This window comes from Hyaena hyaena, unplaced genomic scaffold (genome assembly GCF_003009895.1).
Source record: "Hyaena hyaena isolate Hyena2069 unplaced genomic scaffold, ASM300989v1 scaffold_2, whole genome shotgun sequence".
Lineage (NCBI taxonomy): Eukaryota > Metazoa > Chordata > Mammalia > Carnivora > Hyaenidae > Hyaena > Hyaena hyaena.
Window position 1 is genome coordinate 2,910,723 of NW_024080634.1, and position 23,575 is coordinate 2,934,297.

The 23,575-nt window shown below is 41.2% G+C and overlaps 1 protein-coding gene across 1 annotated transcript in view; it reads right to left on the minus strand.

The window, feature by feature from the left end:
* Positions 1 to 23,575, minus strand: part of TMEM50B (transmembrane protein 50B) — a 34,631-nt gene continuing 11,056 nt past the window's right edge. Inside the window, exons 2-7 of the mRNA XM_039229836.1 lie at positions 11,257 to 11,396; positions 9,616 to 9,728; positions 8,275 to 8,342; positions 7,667 to 7,759; positions 5,020 to 5,077; positions 1 to 1,466 (exon numbers count right to left, since the gene is read on the minus strand). Of these exons, the coding sequence (XP_039085767.1) occupies positions 1,421 to 1,466; positions 5,020 to 5,077; positions 7,667 to 7,759; positions 8,275 to 8,342; positions 9,616 to 9,728; positions 11,257 to 11,355 (477 nt within the window). The 5' untranslated portion in view covers positions 11,356 to 11,396 and the 3' untranslated portion in view covers positions 1 to 1,420. The remainder of the gene's footprint in view (positions 1,467 to 5,019; positions 5,078 to 7,666; positions 7,760 to 8,274; positions 8,343 to 9,615; positions 9,729 to 11,256; positions 11,397 to 23,575) is intronic.

Consider the following 23,575-nt stretch of genomic DNA (forward strand, 5'->3'; position numbering starts at 1 on the left):
TGAGTGAGAAGTAATATTTATTGCTACATGTTACAAGAAGGTGGAAACAAACAGTCTTACAACTTGTTGGAAGCAAGACAGAGTTTACTGACATTGTGAGGGAAAACGAGAACAGAGGGAGAAGTACTTAACGGCAAAGGCACAGCCTTCCACAACCGCTTCATACTCTGTGCGCAGGTCAGTCCTCTCGGAGAGGAGAGAGGTTAGACAAAGTAAGGCTTACGTTAGGAGCTGATATTAATACCATCACTATTATTCTGTCTTAAAACAAAAGGTGCTATAAAATCCCTCTGGAGGGAAAAAAAAAATGCTACACAAAGCCTGTATAAGGAAAGCAAAAATAGCCATTAAGACCCAGCTATCCCTTGGACATCTCTCATAGGAATATCCGCCGTGCAAAAGCAGTGTTTCAAAGTCAGCCGTTTCAAACTCAGCAAAAGAAGATTTTCGACCGGAACGTGGGCTTTGAGGTTAATGGTGCATTTTGCAGGGAGAGTTGAGAGCTAGCGCAGAGACCCTGGCGGCCGGTAACTAAGTGGAAGGAGCGTCTAATATTTCACTAGATCATCATTCCCTTTGGGAAGAAGTGCTTTATCTTGAGACTAATGATTCCACTTTTAGGTATATGGTTCATGCGTTTCAACCGCAGTTGGGTCACACTTGCTTGAGGCTGAATTTTGTAACATCAGCTCATAACAGCCTCTGCCAAGGGAGAACCCCGTTAGATAGATCATTGGAGCTGCCTTTACAAGAAGCATGTAGCTGGGCTGCCTTATCCGGCCTTTTCGCATCAGCCGTGTGAAACTGAGCTCATCTGATCACGTATTTATTATCCCTTCTTGAACAAAGTCATGTTAGAGGAATTGTTTTTTAAAAGAGGCTTTCAAACTAGGCCTTCAAGCATTTAAAAAATCTTCACATAAAAGTCCACTACTTTAATACAGAAGAACAAACATTTTTCCTTTAAAAAAATCTCATTTTTAAGCCAAAATAAATTATAACTTGCTGAAATACCCTTTCGAATGGCTCAGTGCTTATTCCAGATACATGGAGCTGTATTTTGTGCACATCTTCGGAAATTAAAGATACTAAGCAAAACAGTTGACTCTAAAATGACATGAAGATACAACACTGGCTCAGGGAATAGGTCAAGCTGTAAGTCTTCGGGAATAAAAAAAAAAAACTGATACTCACCATCCCAGCTGTATACATTATGTACATATTAACAATCTATTCTGTGATTTAAAAAAAGGACAGAAATTTCATAAAACTATTTCAAAACTCAGAGCATCAAAGTGTAAAGAAACAAAACATGTAATGTACAATCGATCCCATTTGGCAATGTGTAAATTATGTTGAGAGAGGAAAACTTATCTACAAATAGAACAAAACAAAAGGAAATCTGGTGTAAGAAGTGCTCTCAGGTCCACAGCTCTTCAGTTCTTCCAAATTTGTAGATCAGGGTGCTAGAAAGATATTAAAATAGATCGTGAGGAAAAAACACAGGGGATGGGCAACAATGGATTCATTTTCTAAATAGGCTCTGACAGGTACCTCACTGGTTCTTCTGTGATCAATTTCTAAAAATAAAAACTGCAGGGGCACCTGCGTGGCTCAGTAGGTTAAGCGTCTGACTGTTGATTTCAGCTCAGGTCATGATCCCAGGGTTGCAGGATCGAGCCCCATGTTGAGCTCCATGCTTGGCGTGGAGCCTCCTTGGAATGCTCACTCTCTCTCTCTCTCTCTTTCTCTCCCCCTCTCTCTGCCCCTCTCCCACTTGCACGTGCTCTCTCTCTCTAAAAATAAATAAACTTAAAAAATTTTTAAATAAATAAAAATAAAGACTGCAATCATGTTGGGTCTGAATGTGCCTGTTTTATAGAGCAGTTTGTTGACCTTGATGGCTAAGCTTGATTACACTTTCTTTAAAGCCTGGAAAGTTCTTAGATAGGAAACCTGTAAGGCAAAGAGGCATTTATACAGAGACAGGCAGAGGGGCCCTTTCTATCTCTAGGATTCTACCACACCTGAGCTACAGTAGCTGAAGAAGCCTAAAACAGGCGGTGCAGCAATTCCTCGTTCATTTAACATATAATTACTGTACCCTGAGGACTGGCTAGGCAGCAGGCCTTGGGCTAAGTGTTAGGAATATCGGAGTCAAAGCAAGGCAAAGCAGTAATAGAGCTGAGAGCCTGAGGAAGATAATCAAATTCCAACAGAGAAAAAAATGCTGTAAAGGCGAGGCCACCTGAGACCAAGAGAGTGAATTATAAAGAGCTGACCGAGTTAGAGCGGTCAAGGTCTTCCTGAAAATGTGGTGAGTGGCTGAGATTTACAGGAAGAGTGGGAATGACCTGAGCAAAGCACAGGGGAAACGGGGAGAGGAGCAGACAGCCGGGACACTCCGAGACCACAGGCTGAGTTGTCTGGATGTACTGGATTTGAAAAGTACTCTGGTACCCAGCAAGGCCCAGCACGGAGGAAGCGCACGGTGGGCTGCTTAACTTGCCAGGCTCCGGGCAGAGCGCACAGTTGATGCAGCAGCCCCAGTCCGCACGAGCACAGGCCTTCACACGCGCGAGGTGTCTGTTCGCCCAGCTGCCCTTATGGGGCCTCATCTACTGCCACAAAGGGCTGAATCCAAATTTAAATTTGGTCTCTAAACACCGCCCAAGATGTCTTCATGAAAACTGAACTGTATCCCCAGAAGGCTGCTGGTCACGTGCCAAGAAACACAATCTCAAGAGAGCAGAAACTGTCAAACATCTTTCAAAGTCACGAGGGTCTGGGCCACAGAGTGATAAGAGGGTGGAGCACAGCGGTCGCCCTAAATGGAGGAGATGGAGCTGAGGGTTTAGGGAAGCCAGGGAGGCCAAAGCGGCTGGCTGGAGTCTGTGAGGCGTAGTAGAGACAGCTAAAGAGAGAGGGAGCTCAGGAGGCATACTGGAGGCCCCGGTTGAGTCTTCCGTGGAGTACTGATGAGTAGATGAACTGAGCCAACGACCCAAGAGAAGGGAAAGAACAACCCCCAGAGCCGTCCCAGGGCAGGGAAGGCGTCCCAGGCCCCTCAGCAGAGTGCAAAGCCTCAGAATACATGAAGCATAAAGTGTATGGCCTTAGTGAGGGGACAAATCAATCCTAGGCTGGGGCTTCACTCGCTCCGCCCACCAAAGCTTACCAAAGCAAGACTCAAAGGGTCAAACTATTTCCAAGTGACCCAAATGCACCCAGAACAAAGCTCGCAAATGTTTAAGGGGATGGCAAAAAACCCAGCCTCCAACCAGCTGTATGCAAAGAAGCAGACAGGAGGAAAGAGACCCAAAATGAAGAGAAAGTAGAAATAATCAACAGGAACAGATTCAGAACTGACACAAGGAGATGGTCATCGAAATGAATATAAACAGGGGCGCCTGGGTGGCTCAGTTGGTTAAGCATCCCACTTCAGCTCAGGTCACGATCTCACAGTTCGTGAGTTCAAGCCCCGCATCGGGCTCTGTGCTGACAGCTCAGAGCCTGGAGCCTGCTTCGGGTTCTGGGTCTCCCTCTCTCTCTGCTCCTTCCCCATTCATACTCTGTCTCTTTAAAAAATAAATAAACATGAAAAAATTTTTAAAAAGAAAAAGAAAGAGATATAAACATACTTCATGTGTTCAAGGAGGTGGAGGAGAACATGAGCATGTGAAGAAGAAATCTGGAACATCAAGCTAATGGAGACGACAGACACACGTCTGAGATGCAAGATCCACTGGATGGATGGGAGAAATAGGAGACACTGCAGAAGAGATTAGTGAACTTCAAGATGTAATAATAGAAAGTATCCCAAATGAATCACAGAAACAAAACGAAAACAGAAAACCTCTAGGCATTAGTGAGTGTGGGAGGACTCACGCAGCCCAACATATACGTGAATGGAATCCAAGAAGAAGGCGATGGACAGAAAAGAATCTTTGGAGAAACACCAGCTGGGTCCAAATTTGATGAAAACTAAACCCACAGACCCAGGAAACTCGATGAACTCCAACAAAATAAATATGAAGAAAACTACGTCACGCACAACATAATCAGATTACTTAAAAACAGCGACAGAAACAAAGTTCTTCAAGGCTCAGATCTTAATGATTTTGTGAGGTTGGGTGGGGTGGGGGAGACTAGGAGTCCTAAATTTATAAATGGATGCCTAAAATACCTATCTGCCTTAAAAGACATTCATTCTGGAATGCATAGGATACGAGCTTCATTGCAGGGTTTTTTTTCCTTTCAGAAGATTTACCCTAAAAAATACTTTTAATATGGCTTTATTTTTATACTTATTTTTAGTTAGCTTAAAAACTTAATTTAAAAAAATCCAATTTCCTGGCCAGGTTTTGTATATGACATGCATAATATGTATTAATTCTGATTTCTTGCTATCTTTCTAAGCTTATTTATTTTGAGAGTGAGCAAGTAAGCACGAGTAGAGAGGGGCAGAGAGAGGGAGACAGAGATGCCCAGCACAGAGCCTGACACAGGGCTCGATCTCAGGAACCATGAGATCATGACCTGAGCTAAAATCAAGAGTCAGATGCTTGACTGAGCCACCCAGGTGCCCCTGTTTTTCTTTTTTTAGTAAATACACTTGATACTTTTTTTTTTTTTAACAGGCTATGGAAGCAGTAGTCTGGGTTCAAATCCTGGCTCTGCAATTACTAGCTGGGTGTCTGGTAACCTCTGAGCCTTATTTCCTCATCTGTAAAACAGAAACACTACCTGTTTCATAAGTATTACGTATTTAAGACAATTACATAGGAATTAAAAGGGCAACATATGCAAATCCCCCAGCTGAGGTCTCTGCTCGTAGCAGAACCCAATCAAATGGGTTATGTAAGCCCTTAGACACCAGTGGAATTGTCACCTCATAAAAGTTCTATGCACTGTAATTAATTCAAGGGATTGTATGTGTTCCATTATATGTGCTGCTCTTAAAATGAAGTGACATTTCTGTCTACGTTTTGGGTGTGATTAAGAAATCAGGCAACTTACCTAAAAAATATAAGTGCATTTTGAAAAAACACAGCTAGTCCTGGATAAACCTCCGTATCTGCACAAAGGAAAACGGGTCACAAGATTACAGAAGGCCGACAGCAGTAACAAAGCATTTGTGCCATTCGTCATGACCTACTCTGTATAAAATACAGCTCTTATTCACCAACTCTAAGAAACCTATAATGAAACTGAAGAGGCCGATCTCGTTCTCCCAAAACAAAGGATTGTTCTCATTCACTCTGGAGAAAAGACCATGAACTTATTGGGTTTTCTTTTCACCGAAAGTAACTGCCATGGTCGGAGATGCACCAGGAGGGCTGGGGAAGGAGCAGCTCGTCCTTTACCTTCCATGGTCATGACCACGCTCTCCCCCAGCTGCAGGGTTGCTTCTCGTGGTCAACCACTGTCCAGAGCAAATGGTCTTCCCTCCGACTTATCATCAGAAGGTCAAGAGTCGCCTGACACTGGGTCACAATGCCTGTGTCATTCCCCTCCCTTTGCCTGTCACAGAGACATTTTATCATCTCCCGTTACCACAAAAACAAGAAAGGGGAGTCCGTGCAAGGTATTTGGAGACAGAGACTACATTCACATAACCTATTACAGTATACTGTTATAATTATCCTATTTTATTATTAGTTATTGTGGTTAATCTCTTACTGTGCTTAATTTATAACTTAAATTTTATCATAGGCACTTAAATATAGGAAAATCATAGTATATTTAGGGTTCAGTACTAGGCACAGTTTCAGGCATGCATGGGAGTCTTGGAACCTAGCCCCTGTGGATGAGGCAGGGGACTACTGCCGAGAAATACAAAATGCTTGGGGTGCCTGGGTAGCTGCTGCTTCAGCGTCCGACTTCAGCTCAGGTCATGATCTATGGTTCATGAGCTCAAGCCCCGCGTTGCGCTCTGTGCTGACAGCTCAGAGCCTGGAGCCTGCTTCAGATTCTGTGTCTCCCTCTCTCTCTGCCACTCCCTGGCTTGTGCTCTGTCACTTTGTCTCAAAAATAATAAATAAACATTAAAAAATTAATAAAATGATAAAAATTAAGATACAGTCAACGAGGGCAGAACCTTTACAAACTTGGTGCTCCACACTACACACCTTCCAGAAATGATGATTTACACACATCTTCATAGCAGAAACTAAAGTTTCACCTGTTGCTTGAAGTAACCAAGTAGACTTTCCGAGAACTCAGTAACAACACTTAGGGTCAGGGCTAAAGTGAGCTTAAAACACACTTCCCTATATGATTCTATTTGTATGACATAGGCAAATCCACAAATACAGAAAGCAGATGGGTGGCTGCCTAGGGCTGGTGGAGAAGGTAAGGGGGAGTGACTACTAATGGGTGAGGGGTTTCTTTTTGGAGTGATAAAAATGTCTAAAATTGAATTATGCAATGGTAGCACAACTCCACACTAAAATCACTGAAACATACACTTTAACTGGGTAAATTGCTTGATATGCAAATTATACCTCAATAAAGCTGCTTTTAAAAAAGCACTTCCTTATATGGAAACCAACTTGACAATAAACTATTAAAAAATAAAAAAGCACTTCCTTTCACATGAGCTTCATACGAGAACTGTGTCCTCCATTAGTACTCTTAATTAACTAAAATAACACCTTTCAGGTATATTTGATGAGCGGTATTACTTAAACATTAGTCAACCACTGTTCTCTTGTACTGACTTCTTTTGTGACAAGTGAAAGACAAAGATTTCCAAAGATCAAATTATGAGACTTAAGGGGTCCTATCAAGAGTATTAGATGGTCAGCTGCGGGTAAGGACAAGGAGATGTTGACAGTTCGGCAGAGTGACAAAGAGGTTCCAGAGGGACAGGGATCAGAAGATGAGTTAAGTGGTATTACATGTTATCTGAAACGGATTCTTATCTTTGGAGGGAAGGGAGAGAGCCCCTGAAACAGGTTGTTCTGATGCTTCTAGAAGCCTGTGCTGAGACTGGGTCCTGCCTTTCAACCCCACCTTGGAGGAAAGCTATCCTGGTGTCTGGAGCAACCAAAAAACAGACTCCCAGGGTGGAGTGAGCGTCAATATTTCTGCATGACTACACACAGGTTTTCAGTCTTACCCCTAAAAACCCTCCCCTGTACCTATGAAACATTCAGGCTGGGGAGAGAAGGTACTGGTGGAAAGATACTGGGGTCCACATCCCTTATCTGAAATCCTTGAGACAAGGTATGTTTTGGAACTCAAATGTTTTCACATTTAAGAATGGTAACCCGAGGCATAAATATTACATAGCACCCCAGCTCTGTCTAGACCAGCATCCACAATCAAACAGAGCCACATTTCTGCAAGAAAACATTTGAATACTTAATAAATGGAATAAAAACCATAAGGGGCCCGCTGTCAACTTAAGTCAGATTTTGCTGCCAAGGTTATAAAACACCTTGACTTTCAGAACTATGTGGATTTTAGAACTGGGTATAAGGGAATGCAGACAGGACAGGTTTCGCGCTCTACCCAACAACTTCTGTATCTTCGTACAGTCATATCTTCAAGCTAAGTGAATAGTTACACTAAATTTTACTCCAGGTGAAGGTAATGGACCGAGCCAAATGTAAAAGACATATCTGAACCTCTATGAAATAAAGCAGGAAGACATACTCACTTTGGGTAACATATGCACCAAAAAGAATCCACATGGACGCAATAAGCGACCCAAACATCAACATGAAACCAATGAAGAGCCAAACTCGAGCACCTGCGGGAAGACCAGGCTTTGTGATTTTGTTCATCTCTGTAGCTCTATCTTAAGAATGCAATGTGTTGTTAAAAACAAACACAAAACTGAAAGGGGTTAAGCCACACCTGGAAAGAGAAAAAAGGAAAATTCCTTTTCTACTGGCTAGAGAAACTAACAGCTTGGCAGACTAAACTAGGTGGGCTTCTAAGTTATTATATGACTAAATTGATTAATTGATTAATTAAACTCTAAAGCCATCATTAGCTTTCCAGGAAGAGTAATCTGGAATCCAAGAGCCACTGATTTTAAACAATAACATTTTATTTATGTACTACGAGCAGTAAAACATGACTAAAATAGTACTTCTGGCAGTAACTTGAACTTTGCTAAGGATTTAAATATCACAAGCCTTTTTTCAAAGTTAATTAGAAACATTCTATATAATCATAACAAGTCCTATATAAAGAGACCTTTTTTTCTGTTGATAAATCCCTCTTTCACCAACATACGTTAAGAACTCCAAGCGCCTTTACCTGTTCTTCCTAAACAGCCACTTTCATAGCTGTCACCTCTCACCTGAGCATTGGACACAGCATTTATCCTGGAACAACACAAAATCACCTAGTGAGCTTTCATGCTGCTAAAATATCCACAGATACTTACGTATCATTTAAAAGAGAAATATTTCCTAACAAAGTGTCAGTACCTGAAGAACTGAACCTATCTTTTAACTTCACAAATATCCTAACGGATAGAGGTGCCATGTGCCTCTTATCTACCTAACCTACACCCAGAAAACATACTTAAGTTTAAGAGATAACTATTACTGGTCTGCAGAGATGGTGAAAGGGGCCAATTTTCTGATTTCTTTGCCTATTTGAATTGACACATGAATGACTCAGTGTGAGTTCTATTTTAAGGTTACCATTAGAATCAAGAGTTAAGGAGTTTCTCTCTGTGTTAAAAGTCAAGTGATGTTCTCTGAGCCATTTCTCAAACTCAGACATTTGGTCTATCATAAACAGGCCCACTTTATTTAGCTTCTCTTGACATTTCTGTTAGAGTCAGATGTGTTTACAGTAGACATGTAGCCTTTTCTTAGCATCCTTAATGGATGTTAAGTAGTTCCATCTTCTACAATTTAACTTTTATAACTCCTCACAGTTTAAGGAACTTATATATTCTTAATTTTAATTTAGTTTTTAAAGTTAATAAAAGACATCCACGGAAAGTTTCTAAACTCTTTCATGAAGTAAGATTTAACAGATAAACCCACAAATGATTTAGTAAAAAAGAAAAGCCATAGACCAATCTCATCGGAGGCCAATCCCACCCTTCCCCCAGCTTCTGGCAAACACAGTTAAACAACACATTAATAAAAATTATACTCCATGTTAAAAGGTGCATGTGTTACCATACTCAAGAATGATCCACTGCAAAAAAATCCAGAAATGTAACATTTTTCACTAAATCTAAGATGCCACTGATCTTTTAAGTGCATGATTATTTTTTTCACCAAGAAAAAAAAATATTATCAACTAATTATAAGATGCCACTGACTCTAAGAAGCACCCTGATATTCAGATATTCAAATATAAAAAATAATCTTGGTATTGATAAATATAGTAACTGACCAGTTTAACAATATTATAAGGAGGAAAATCACGTGATTAAATTCACATATTGATTAAATTCAACACTCATTCTTGCTAAAAAAATCTTTAAAAATGTGGGAAAATATATACATTTGTCATATTAAAGATGGATTCTTATCCATCAATTAAATCAAAAGGTTATTCCAGATAGCATTAAACTCTAAGGAAAAAATGTCTTTAGGAAAGTGATCTTGAACTGAGAATTACCTTCATACTTACATGAAGAAAGCCAATGTGGAAAACACGCCACATGTGTGAAAGGCGTGGTTCAGCTGCTCGGGCTTGGGGTACACCACAGCAGCGTCAATCATTATCCACCAACCTGTAAAAAACTTGCAGAAGAGCCCAAGTCATTAAAATAACCCGAATCCTTTGGCTTGGCATGATACTTGCTCTTTAATATTCCTATATTTCTACAGACCATATTTCTATATAGAGATTTGGATGTTGAAATACACAAAATAAGAATCACTTGTTTACTGACTCTTGGTAGCACAGGAGGTGAACTTACCTAATCAAACCTATGTAAGATTCTGAAGTTCAATGCAAGATAAAAAAAAAATTCTTATCTGGAATGAATTATCTGCCTCTTTCATCCACCATAATTATATGCACCAAAGCTCTCTTAACTAACCTCCAGCTAACCAGCTCTGATTACCTGATGTGTTTCATTCTCTCTAGAAAACATTCCTTTTTAATATGCGCAATCTCTTTTGCTTCCACAAATGAGCTGTGTGCTGGCCAAGGGTCAGCTGTCATGTCTCCAGAACTATTTAAACCTGTATAGTTTTAGCCAATTGTGGAATCTAATTAAATACTGTGTAACTGACTGAATGAGAGTATGTAAAATGTACTGTTTCTTTAAAAAAAATTTTTTTTTTAATGTTTTATTTATTTCTAGGAGAGAGAGAGAGAGACAGCGTGAGCAGGGGAGGGTCAGAGAGAGAGGGAGTCACAAACTGAAACAGGCTCCAGGCTCTGGGCTCTGAGCTGGCAGCCAGGACAGAGCCCGACGTGGGGCTTGAACCCATGAACCACGAGATCATGACCTAAGCGAAAGTCGGATGCTTAACCGACTAAGCCACCCAGGCGCCCCTAAAATGTACTGTTTCTATGTAAGCTAAGCTGAAAAGATTTAGAGAAGTTGCTAAAGAATTTCACAGACAAATTAAGTGCAGGGAAGATGACCGTAAGGTGCAAGAAAAGACTTAGAAGCGTCATGGTTATCTTTAATTCCTGCTCTGGGTGACTGATGGAATGCGAAAGCAAGACTGGTCGGGATAGCAGGGAAGCTGGGTTGTGAAGCACATGGGGTGAGCAGGGCTCTTTACACTCTTCTCCCTATTTTTGATTATGGTACATGCTTGACATTTTTTATAATAAAAAGTTGAGGGGTGTCTGGGTGGCTTAGTTGGTTAAGCGTCCGATTTCAGCTCAGGTCATGATCTCACAGTGCGCAGATTCGAGCCCCGCACTGGGGTCTGTGCTGACAGCTCAGAGCATGGAGCCTGCTTCAGATTCTGTCTCCATCTCTCTCTGCCCCTTCCCTGCTCACATTCTGTCTCTCTCTCTTAAATAGAAACAAAACATTAAAATTTTAAAAAATGTTACTGCCTATGATAATTGTATTATCACTTGAATTGAAGAAAAAATACTAAGTGTAACAATTTTATGAAATCAAATGAACCCAGGGCCTACCATGTTTTGTTCAGTAATATCTAGAACTCTAATTAATTATTGATACAAAATAATAAGGAAATGAATAGTTCTGAAAGGGTATTCATGGTCCAAAGGAATCAAGATTCATTTTCAGGGCCAAAAATGAAGCAGAAATGTCACCAGCCAGGCCTTCCCACTCACCAGCACCCCTGCCACCACAGAAGCCACGGCATTTCTTCTCTCACTCCAGTCGATACATTCACACTCTGGCCAACGGAAATTATCTAGGAAGCCTGCCATGTTCACCCCGTAAGCATGGATTTTTCATTAAACTCTGTATCCTAAAAATAAAGACCAAAAAAAAAAAAAAATCAATCTAAGGAAATGTTTTTAAGTAGTGAAATACCTTTTCCTTTCTTAAAGCTTTAAACAGAAATTTGTAGGGGAGCCTGGGTGGCTCAGTCGGTTAAGCGTCCGACTTCAGCTCAGGTCATGATCATGCTCAGGTTTGTGGGTTCAAGCCCCACGTCGGGCTCTGTGCTGACAGCTAGCTCAGAGTCTGGAGCCTGTTTCAGATTCTGCGTCTCCCTCTCTCTCTGACCCTCCCCAGTTCACACGGTCTCTCGCTGTCTCTCTCTCTCTCTCTCAGAAATAAATAAAAAACATTTTAAAAAATATTAAAAAAAAAATTTGCTTTATGTCCAAACCTACAGTTACAAAGAAAACTTAAATACTTGAGTGAATACGTATTGACATGGACGTAGGACTGTGTTGGGACACAAGGGGGAGCTTACTATTTACTGAATGAGTCCGATGGTTTTGAAACGTGTCTGCAAATTCTCTGACACTTCCACTTCCCTGAGAGATGAATCTATGTCCCCTCCCCCTTCAGTTCGGGCCACCAATAAAAGCAGGGTGACCAAGACAGCAGAGGAAGTGATGCTAGGTAGCTCCTGCCATACAGCTTTTAGGAGCAGATAATAAAAGGCAACGCAGCTTGTAGCTCAGTCTCTGGAACACTACTACCAGAGTTCTGAGTTGCCATATAAAGAGTCCAAGGTCACGATGCTGTGAGGAGAGCATGTGTAGGGATTCAGGCCCACGGTTCCCAGCCACCAGCTGGCATCGACTGCGAGGAGTGTGAGCAGACACTTCCCGGTGACTGCTGTTCTAGCTACTGCATTACTCCCACACTTTAGGCTTTACCCAACGAAGCCCCGGTGTATGGTCCAGGGACCCCATCCTGGATATGCCCTTTGCCAATTCCTGACCCACCGAAACCATAAGCATGATAAAATGGCTGCTTTAAACTACTCAGTTGTGGAGCTATCAGGAATGCAGTGATCAATAACTGGAAGGAGACAAATCAAGTGCATAAAGAACTATAAGTGTACATACAACATGCTGTGAAAATTTTCAAGAGTACGTTCAAATGAGGTAATCTGGGAACACCTTAAATTCCAAAAGGATCAGGGAAAATAACGCCACAAAGATTTGAAAGCACTGAAGAGTGCTGAAAGCACTGGAAGGCATTTAACCCTGGAAAGGAAACACGATGAGTAAGATCTACTTTCATACAGCTTTTCCCCCTGAAGAACCTCTAGTCTCCCCACCCCCAGCCCGGTGAATCTCTGTGGGGCATCATGGCTAAAACTTGAGCAAAAATGCCAGTTTTTTTGGCTTGAGGTATCAGAGGACGGAGTTCAGGGTTATTAGGGCATCTGGGAACTGAAAGAGGAAGTCTTGGAAGGAGGCGGGTCACAGGAAGAAGCCCCAAATCCTTTAATATAAACTTTCTTTAAATACCTGGCCCAAACAGCACATGCATGAGGGAAAGTCCAAGAAACTCAGCAGAAAAAAATAGCTGGAAGGTTATTAGAAAGGTTAGAAAAGAACTAAACAGAATTTCTGTGCTGCCCCCAGCCAGGGATTTTCGAGTTTGAACTCCACCGAATCAGAGATCCGTTAACACCTTGGGGTTACACCACTAAGTGTGAACCCAAGTGTCTACAATTCCAGGGTGATAAGCCAGTATTTTCACTGCCCAACAGAACAAAAACGAACACCCTTCAGATGAAGATAACTGAAATGAGAGGGTCTATAATGTATCATCCATAATGTCCAGTATGTAGTAAAATGAACAAATTACGAGACAATCACAAAGCCAGGAAAAAGGTGATCTGTTTTCCAGAAGGAAAAAAAAAAAGCAATGAATAGAAATAGACCCCAAAATGACTCAAATATTGAAATTAGCAGACAAGGACTTTATTTTTTTTAACGTTTTACTTTATTTATTTTGAGAGAAGGGTTGAGGGAGAAGGGAAGAGTATCTTAAGCCAGCTCCATGCTCACTGTGGAGCCCAATGTGGGACTCAATCTCACAACTGCGAGATCAGGACCTGAGCTGAACACAAGAGACGGATGCTTACCCAACTGAGCCACCCAGGCACCCCATCAAAGACTTTAAAGTTGCCAATATAAACACATTCAAAGATTTAAAGGAACATGGTGTAAATAATTAAACTGATGGAGAATCTCAGGGGAGAGATACTTTTTAATGTAAATTTTAGAACTGAAAATTATAATATTTGAAATTTTAAATTAACTAAATGGGTTTAGTAGGAGATTAGAGATGGGAAGAAAAGGGTGGTAAACTTGAAGAAAGATCAGAAGAAATGATCCACCTAAAGAATGGGGATTTTTTCCCCCCTAAACTGAGGGGAAAAAATGAACAGAACCTCAGCAAACTGAGGAATGCTAGTAGCTGATCCAATAAATTTTAATTGGGTCTCAGAAAAAGATAGAATGAGGAAGAAAAAAAATATTTGAAGAAATAATGGCTGAGAATTTCCCAGGTTTGGTGAAGTATTAATTTATAAACCCAGGAAGCTCAGCAAACTCCAAGGAGGTTAAACACGAAAAACATCATAATCAAACTGCTGAAAATCAGAAATAAAAAGAAACACTTGAGAGCACCTGGGTGACTCAGTGCCCTACTCTTGATTTCAGCTCAGGTCATGACCTCGCTGTTGTGAGATCGAGCCCTGTATCAGGCTCCATGCTCAGTGTGGAGCCTGCTTACCATTCTCTCTCCTTCTTTCCCCTCCTCCCCCCTTCATGTGCTCTCTCTCTCTCCCTAAAACAATAAACATGAAAAAAAAATAGCCAAGAAGTGTAGCAATCCAACATACATCAACTGATGGATACGTAAGATGTGGCATACCATACACTGGATACAAATTCAGCATCAAGAAGGAATGAAGTACTGATGTGTGCTACAACATGAAGGAACCTCAAAAACCTTGTGCTAAGTGAAAGACCTAAGACCACATATTGTGTAATTCCACGTCTATGAAATGTCTAGAAAAGGCAAATTTACAGACAGAAAGTACATTGGTGGTTGCCTAGTGACAGGGGGGGGAGTGGAATAGGAAGTCACTGCTAATGGGCACAAGGTTCTATATTTAGACTGTGGTCAGATGATGCTAGGGGAAGGGAAGAGAGGGACATACCAAGAAACAGATTCTTAACTACAGAGAACAAACTGGTGGTTATCAGAGGGAAGGGGGGTGAGTGGATGGGGGAAATAGGTGAAGGGGATGGAGAAGGGCACTTGTGATGAGCACCAGGTGTTGTTATGGAAGTGCTGAATCACTAAACTATACACTTGAAAAGGAACATTACACTGTATGTCAACTAAATGGAACTTAAATAAAAACTTAAAAAAAGACTATGGTGATGGCTGCACAACTCTAAATATACTAAAAATAACTGAATTGTACACTTAAACTAGGTAAATGGTATCACATGTATATTTCAATAAAGCTTTTTTATAAAATGAGGATAAGATATAAATATTTTCAGGTAAACAAAAATAGGTAATTCATCACCAGATCTGCACTAAAAATAACGCTAAAGGAAATTCTTCAGGCTGAAAGGAAATGACACCAGATGAATCTCAGATCTATAGGGAGAAATGAATACCAGAAATGATCAATATGTGGATAAATACAAAAGACTATCTTTTCTTCTTTGACTTAAAAGATAACGATGTAAAGCAAAAATTATAAAATTATATACAGACCATGTTCACAAAGATGAACTTATTTCTAAACAGTAGTTAGTTATATTTTCAAATAAAATGCTTAAGTGTGGGTTCAGGTGAAACACTTCTAAATTTAAAGTAATAGATCCAGGAGCACCTGGGTGGCTCAGTAAGTTAAGTGTCAGACTATGGCTCAGGTCACGATCTCATGGTTTGTGAGTTTGAGCCCCACATTAGGCTCTATGCTGACAGCTTGGAGCCTGGAGCCTGCTTCAAATTCTGTGTCTCCCTCTCTCTCTCTCTGACCCTCTCCTGCTTCTCTTCTGTCTCTCTCAAAAATAAATAAACATTAAAATTTTTAAAAAAATTTTAAAGTAATAGATCCAGTTATTCTGAAAAATAAGTACAAGTAATATACCACAGAAGGTCCAAATACTGGAAACACAAGTTGGGAGACAATACTTGCAAAACAAATATCTGACAAAGAACCTGTATCTAAAATACAGAAAGCACTAAACATCATAAATAAAAAGATAAAATATAGGCAATAAGAAATATGCAAAAGACTTGAATAAACTTGAGAGAAGCAAAAGACTTAAAAAGACAATGACCAAGAAGCAGATAAAAAGGTATTCAACACTGTCAGTCATCAGGGACATGAAAATTAATGAAGTAACATCTCACATTCACCAGAACAGCTAAAATTTTTTTAAAATGTTTATTTATTTTTGAGAGAGAGACAGAGACAGAGCAATGGGGGAGGGCAGAGAGAGAGGCAGACACAGAATCCAAAGCAGGCTCCAGGCTGTGAGCTGTCAGCACAGAGCCCGATGGGGGGCTCAAACCCGAACCCGTGAGATCATGACCTGAGGCGAAGTTGGACGCTCAACCACTGAGCCACCCAGGTGCCCCAGAGCAGCTAAAATTTAAACGACCAGCAATACTAAATGTTGGTGAGGTTGTACAGCAACTGGAGATCCCATATATTTCTGGTGGCAGTTTCTTATAAAGTGAAAAATAAACCTCCTTATAACCCAGTAATTCCAGGAGCACCTGGGTGGCTCAGTCAGTTGAGTGTCCGACTTCAGCTCAGGTCATGATCTCGCAGTTTGTGAGTCTGAGCCCTGCATTGGGCTCTGTGCTGACAGCTTGGAGCTTGGATCTTGCTTCAGATTCTGTGTCTCCCTCTCTCTCTCTGCCCCTCCCCTACTTGTGCTCTATCTCTCTCTGAAAAATAAATAAACGTAAAAAAAAAAAATTCCATTCCCAGGTATTGGCCAAGGGAAGTAAAAACACATTATCCACACACACAAGAAAGACTCATAGAAGGAAGTTTTTAATGGTTTTATTCATAATAGCCCCAAACTGAAACAGCCTAAATGTTCATCAACAAAAGGATGGATAAACAAGTTATGATCGATTCATACAATGAAATACTGTTCTGCAATGAAAAAGAATGGACATACATCCAACAGAAAAAAACAAAGCCTCAAAGATATGATTTAAGTGAAAGTCTCCCGACACAAAAAGTATATACTGTGTGATTCCATTTAAATGCAGCTTAAGAAGAGGCTAAATTAATCAACAGTCCAAGAAATCAGAACAGTGCTTGCCTAAAGGGGGTTAGGACTGACCGTAAGGGAACTTTTTGGGAATGATAGAAATGATCTATATCTTTTTTTTAAACATTTATTCATTTTTGAGAGACAGAGTGAGCAGGGAATAGGCAGAGAGAGAGGGACACACAGAATCCAAAGCAGGCTCAAGGCTCTGAGCTGTCAGCACATAGCGCGACATGGGGCTCGAACCCACGAACCGCGAGATCATGACCCGAGCCGAAGTCGGACGCTTAACTGACTGAATGACCTAGGCACCCCAGAAATGTTCTATAGCTTAACTGGGATAATGGTTATACAGGTATGTACATTTATCAAAAGTCATTGAAGTGTACACTTAAGACCTGTGTATTTTACAGTATGTAAACTTTACTCACAAAATGTTTTTATAAGTTTATCATTCAGATATGCTTTAGCTACACTAAAGTCTTGCACATTTTATTGCTATTCTACAGATCTGGTAATGAATTGTTATCAAAGATTAAATATTAAGTGGTTAATAGTGAAGGTCATGATGAATGTAAGACAATGTCTGAAGTTAAAACAAAACTCTTATTTTCTTTTATCAAATTCATTTCCCATAAATTAATCTAATTATAAATAGTTCTATAAGCAGAAAATATATAGCTATTTGCATACAATGGTTTCTGAATTGTCATGATCTCCCGTCTGGGGCTTAAATTAGAAGGTCAGGAGCAGAGAAACATCAAACCAAGTAATACAAATAATTACCATGGAGGAAATGCATAGGATCCTAATAGAGAAGAAATGGGAGACCTATTTTAGAAAGGGTCATCGGGGAAAGCCTCTATGAAAAGGTAACCCTTGCTAAAATCTTAAAACATATTAAAATTAAATGCTGAGTAAAATTACTTAGATTAAGGAGTAGCAAAAGGGATAGAGCAGGGAAAGGTAAAATTATATACAAAGCCCCTAAGTCCCTTTGGGCCAGCAAGGAAGAATTAGCTGGTACCAAGAGCGGAGCAAGGTGTATGGAATCAGTTTGAAGAGTGACATGTAAGGGCCGGATCACACTGCAGATCAACGGTTTCACCGGATTTGGGTTTCACTGAGTCATAAAAGGAAACCAAAAGAAGGACTTTGAGGAGGAAAGGAGCTGAGGCACCAAGAGCCCAGTCATTCTGGGAAACATGTAGGAGAGGAAAGTCAGGGGAAAGGGCTAGTAGATTAAGAATGAGCACTCTCAAATGGAAAGAGAGTCTCTCTTTCAAAAATAAATAAACATTAAAAAGTTGTAATTAGGGGCACCTGGGTGGCTCAGTCAGTTAAGTGTCCAACTTTGGCTCAGGTCATGATCTCATGGTTCATGGGTTCAAGCCTCACATCGGGCTCTGTTATTATAATTAACCCAATGAAGTGCTCAATCGTTTCTGTTGAGAAACCTCTTGTATTATGTAATATGTCTGTAACTGTTTTTAATAAACGTAAGAATTCTGAGGTCAAGGAAATTATTGGCATGCTCTCCCACAAAACTGACCCCAGTACCAAGTAACAAAAAAAAAACAAAAACAAGATTAGGGGCACCTGAGAGGCTCAGTTTGTCAAGCATCTGACTCTTCGTGCGTTGAAGCCCCAGTGTTGGGCTAGCACAAGCCCCCCTTGGAATTCTCTCTCCCTTTCTCTCTGCCCCTTCCCTGCTCACACTCGCTCGCTCTCTCAAAAATAAATAAATAAGCCTAAAAAAAAAAGAAAAAGATTAATGAACTGAACTAATGGATTACTGATCTGATCCATAAGCCTTGTAATATGTTAGACAGCAATTATTCCTATTACTAAGAGAGGTAACTCTTTATAAAAGGAAATGCAAATCCTTATCAGAGGGCATTTTAAGTGATTCAACTGTCAAAATTTCATTTCCAAAAATTCAGCTTAGGAAACCCAAGAACACTTGCAAAAACAAGAAGAGAAAACAACTACACATTTCAACATACAGACAGGGTCTGAGGACTTTCCAGATGCATCAAGGTCCCAAATAACGTCTAGTTCAGAAATTTCTCCACTAACCAAATTTCTCCACTACCATCTGTTTGTTCTTCCATCTCCCTGCTAGTTGTTAAATGCTACTAGTGTTAGGCACTGAGTGTATAAAAATGATTAAGGCAATCAGTACAGAAAACAGTCTAGTTAGGAACACCGTCAGAAGAACAAATAACTGCATTACAATATGTCCTGAAACAGACATACGCTATGAGCTACAATGCAGAAGTGCTATAACAGAAATACGAAATAAAGTGGTATAGGACAGACAGTACTTGCCAGGGAGAGCTGAGGAAAGTTTGACAGAGGAAGAGCAAACTTAGCTGGGTTTTGAAGCATAATAAAAGTTTGGCAGATGAAAAAGAAGGAATAAAATACGCAACATTATGGGCTTGTAAGCAGGGAAGTGATGAGATGTTTCCGTGATTTAGAAAGAGAACGCTGGCAGCAGCAACACTGTGGACAGAGACTGAAGAGAAATGTTAAGAGAAGGTGGCCCTCATTCTGGAGAGGGAGAGAATAAGGATGCACACTGAAGCCATGCTGGTGCAAGCTAAAGGAAGGGTTTTTATTTGAGGACGACTAATGTGGCATTACGAACAGGCAAGGAGAAGCTAAGGCTGACTGTGGCTTCGTGCCTGATGGAAGGTGAGGCGCCGTCAGCCAAAGCGGGAAAGGGAGAAAGGGAGAGGAGTATCTGAGCATAATGTATTTGATGGACTAAAGGACATCTAGGTGGAAATTACATAGACAGATGTACAGAAACTGAAAGAGTGGTTTAAGACAGATGTACAGATCAGAGGCTCACAGCAATTCAGCGGTAACTGAAGGCATGGAGCAGTTAAGGTATGTCAGGGGGATGATGTGGAAGAGAACTGTGGACTGGTTCAATGTTCATCTCTGACTCACGTCCTTTCTTCCTTGAGTTACTGAGTGCAGGCGCTACAGCAGACCTACAGATATAATGGTATTTAATCGGCGCAAAACTCCTCTCGAGCATGTACTGAATGTTTACAGAACACCTCCCACCAGCAAGGCACAGTGGGGAAAATAAAGAGAAATAAAACTCAGCCTGCATCATCAGAGGATTTACAAACTAGCAGAGAAATCAATTAACATTTTGTTAAATTAAATTCTAATTTGTGTCATTAAAAAAACCTATGGCAAAAGGATCAGATTAACAAAATATACATGGCATTCAAGGTGTTAATTAGGTCTAGAGAGCCAGAGCAAAACAAGTGGAGACGAATGAAACAAACACGAAGTCTATGTCTTCCCCACTACTAGCTATTAGTTACAGGAAGTGTACGGGTGCTACGCTCTTTACACACCGCTCCATTCCAGGCTCAGAAAAACCCTACTCATGGACTATTCCTTTCCATCCTCACAAATGCTCTAAGGCAGTTGCTATTATTATCTCCCATTAGTGAAAAAGTTTAGAAGATGGTTAACTTGCCCCAGGTCACGCAACTAGCAAGGAGGAAAGTCAGGACCTCCACTGAAGTTCAGATCTATCCCTAAATCTGCTTACAAGGCCATCACACTGTACTGCTGCCCACCATCAGAGACTCACGGTATTTCTCTCCTTTCAGATTTCATAAAGGGAAAGTTATTGTTCTGTTGCCTCTAGTGAAGACAGCAAGAACAAGATAGAAGAGAAATAGACTCGATTTAGAGGAACACCGTGAGCATTTAGAAACAGAAGAAAGCAGTCCAGTGAGGTCTACAATGATGGTGGTGATTGCTCCTGATTCCAGTCTTGAAGAATAGCTTTTCCTCTTGGGCTGCTATAAACCTGGTTTCTAGGCACTCACAGTGTGAATATTTTATAGGCCTTAAAATCCAACAGCATGAATTATTCAGAGATCTAAGTGCCTCTGGAAGAGACATTTTACATACTTTATACCAGCGAAGGCTTCTTTGCCTTCTGACTTATAAATCACATGTAACAAGAATAAAATTTAGTAAGTACCACCAATTTGGGTATAAGATTTAACTCTAAAATCAAAGTAAAGGATAGGAAGCACTGATTTTTAAAGAGACTTTAATCTTACAACTATATAATCTCCCCCCGCTAATATCCTTATTAACTTTTAATTATTCAAGATGTGGATTATTTGGTGAATCCTCCCCTCCACGACTCCTCAATGCAGCTGATTCAGACTGAAATATCCAATTACCTACATGACGTCCCCTGGCTGTCTCAAAGTCACCGCCAAATCAACATGTCGGGACCCAGACTCATGATCTCCCCCTCCAAACCTGATGCCCTTCTGGGATTCCCTACAATGAACGAATGACCATCCCATCCATCTAGTTTTCCTTCTGCTTCGTTCTTCCCTCTCACATCCAATCCGCCACCTGACTATGCCTCCTCACTTCAGTCAGCCTCCGGCGCCACGTGACCCAAGTACTCACCCCTCACCTGTCCACTACTGTGGCCTCCCAACTCCTCCAGCCACGTCCACGCCTGCCCCCGTCAATATGCCCTCCATACTGCAGCTGGAATGACTGCTTTTAAAAAGGCACAATTCTGGTATTTCCCTTCTGCTTAAGACCTTTAACTTCCCTCCCATTTATTGTAAGATAAAGACAAAACTCTATGGTATGGCCAAGGCCTTACTGGCCCCAGCTTCCTCTCACACTTCTCTTGGCTCTTTACAGTCATCCTGGCTTCTCTTTCAGTATCCCGTACTTGCTGAATCACCCCACCCAAGCCCCACACACCCTCTGTCTGATACCTCTCTGTTCCCAGCTCACCTCATTAACTCCTACTCACACTACAGACATCAGCTTAGTTATCACTTTTTCACTCAAATATCAGCTTTCGCTTCCTCATTCAATGTTTATTTACAGTGTCTAGTACATACCAGGAACTGGACAGTTAATATACATCAATGAACAAATAAAATGCACTAGCTATGCGGAGCCTGGTATGGGTGTAGAAAACAATAAACATCATTTTTTAAAGTGTATTTATTCTGAGAGTCAGAGAGAGTGTGAGCGGGGCGGGGGCAGAGGGAGAAAGGGGGGGGAAGAAGGGGAGAGAGAGAGACAGAGAGAGAGAGAGAGAGAGAGAAAGAGAGAATCCCAAGCAGGCTCTATGCTGTCAGCATAGAACCCCACACAGGACTTGATCTCACAGATCGTGAGATCATGACATGAACCAAAATCAAGTCGGATGCTCAACCGCCTTTGCCACCCAGGCACCCCTAAACATAATTTTTAAAGTAAATTATATACATGCTAGGAAGCAGTAAGCCATGGGGGGAATAAGCGAGCAGAGTAAGGAGCACTGGCAGTGCAGACGACAGTGGGGCCAGCAGAGATGTCAAACTGGTGGCCAAGGCAGGCTCCACTGAGAAGGGACCAGCAGAGCAAAGACTTGAAGGTAGGGAGAGAGAGCCCCGTGGATTCTATCAGAGAGAGCAGCCGCAGGGCAAAGGAAGGCTCTATGGTAGCATCTGGGTATTCAAGTAGCGCCATGGGGCCAGTGTGACTGAAGCAGAGTGAGGGAGAGGGGAAAGTAGGAGGAAACCAGATCAGAGAGGTAACGGAGGCAAGGAGGGATAATTACAGAGCGTCATAGGCCACTGTGAGAACTCTGGTTTTTACTGACTGAAACAGAAAGCCATAAGAGAGTGGTGAGCGAGTGGCTCACGTTTAAAAAGGATCCTTTAGGGGCACCTGGGTGGCTCAGTCGGTTAAGCATCTGACTTCAGCTCAAGTCAGGATCTCCCAGTTTGTGAGTTCCAGCCCTGCGTCGGGCTCTGTGCTGACAGCTCAGAGCCTGGAGCCTGCTTCAGATTTTGTGTCTCCCTCTCTCTCTGCCCTTCCCCTGCTCACATTTTGTCTCTCTCCGTCTCAAAAATAAATAATAATAGGGGCTTCTGGGTGGCTCAGCCGGTTGGCATCTGACTTCGGCTCAGGTTACGAGCTCGCAGTTCGTGAGTTTGAGCCCCATGTCAGGCTCTGTGCTGACAGCTCGGAGCCTGGAGCCTGCTTCTGATTCTGTGTCTTCCTCTCTCTCTGCTCCTCCCCTCTCACACTCTGTCTCTGAAAAATGAATAAACATTAAAAAAATTTTTTTAAATAAATAAATAAACGGACAATAATAAAAAGGATCCCTTAGGCTGTTGTGGGAGAAGAGACCATAAGGGGTAAGAATGGAAAGAGAGAACAGTTCATAGATGATACTGATTTTCATGACTTCCTAACTCCGTAACCAGATCTAATAATCCCCCTAGTCTTGCAGTGTTAATCTCACTATTTGATAAATATTTACCTTCTCCTGTAGACAGTAAGCTCCATGAAGGATGGTCGAAGTCCACTTTGGCTCACTGTAGCATTCCCAGAGCCTAGCTCAGTGCCTGATATATACTAGGCACCCAAACACTTGTTGAATGACTGACTCTCACTATTTTAGCTTTCAGAATGTGAAATGCATACATGTCTCATTATCCTGTCACAAAAAGAAACAGAGGCAACTTTACACCTAGGTTTATTTAAACTGATGGTAATAAAAAACATCATTTGGGTGAGGGAAGTAAATTCTGCTGTGACAATACTGTCAAACATGTTATTTCTTAAAATCATCCTCCTTGCCTCCCCAAGTCCATATTCTGCCAGAATTTTCTCTCTAACACCTAGACTGAATCATGCCATTCATTCAAAGACTTCTAATAGCTGGTGAGATAGATTCTAAAAGGTACAGCGTACTTGGCAACATCTCCCTAACACAGCTTTCTTATCTCCTGCCACCTTGTACCTCCAGCCACAAAGAAAAGGAAAGGGGAAGGCAGCCAATACTTGTTGAATACCGACTGTTAGGCAAGCTCCTAAACTACATATATATAATATA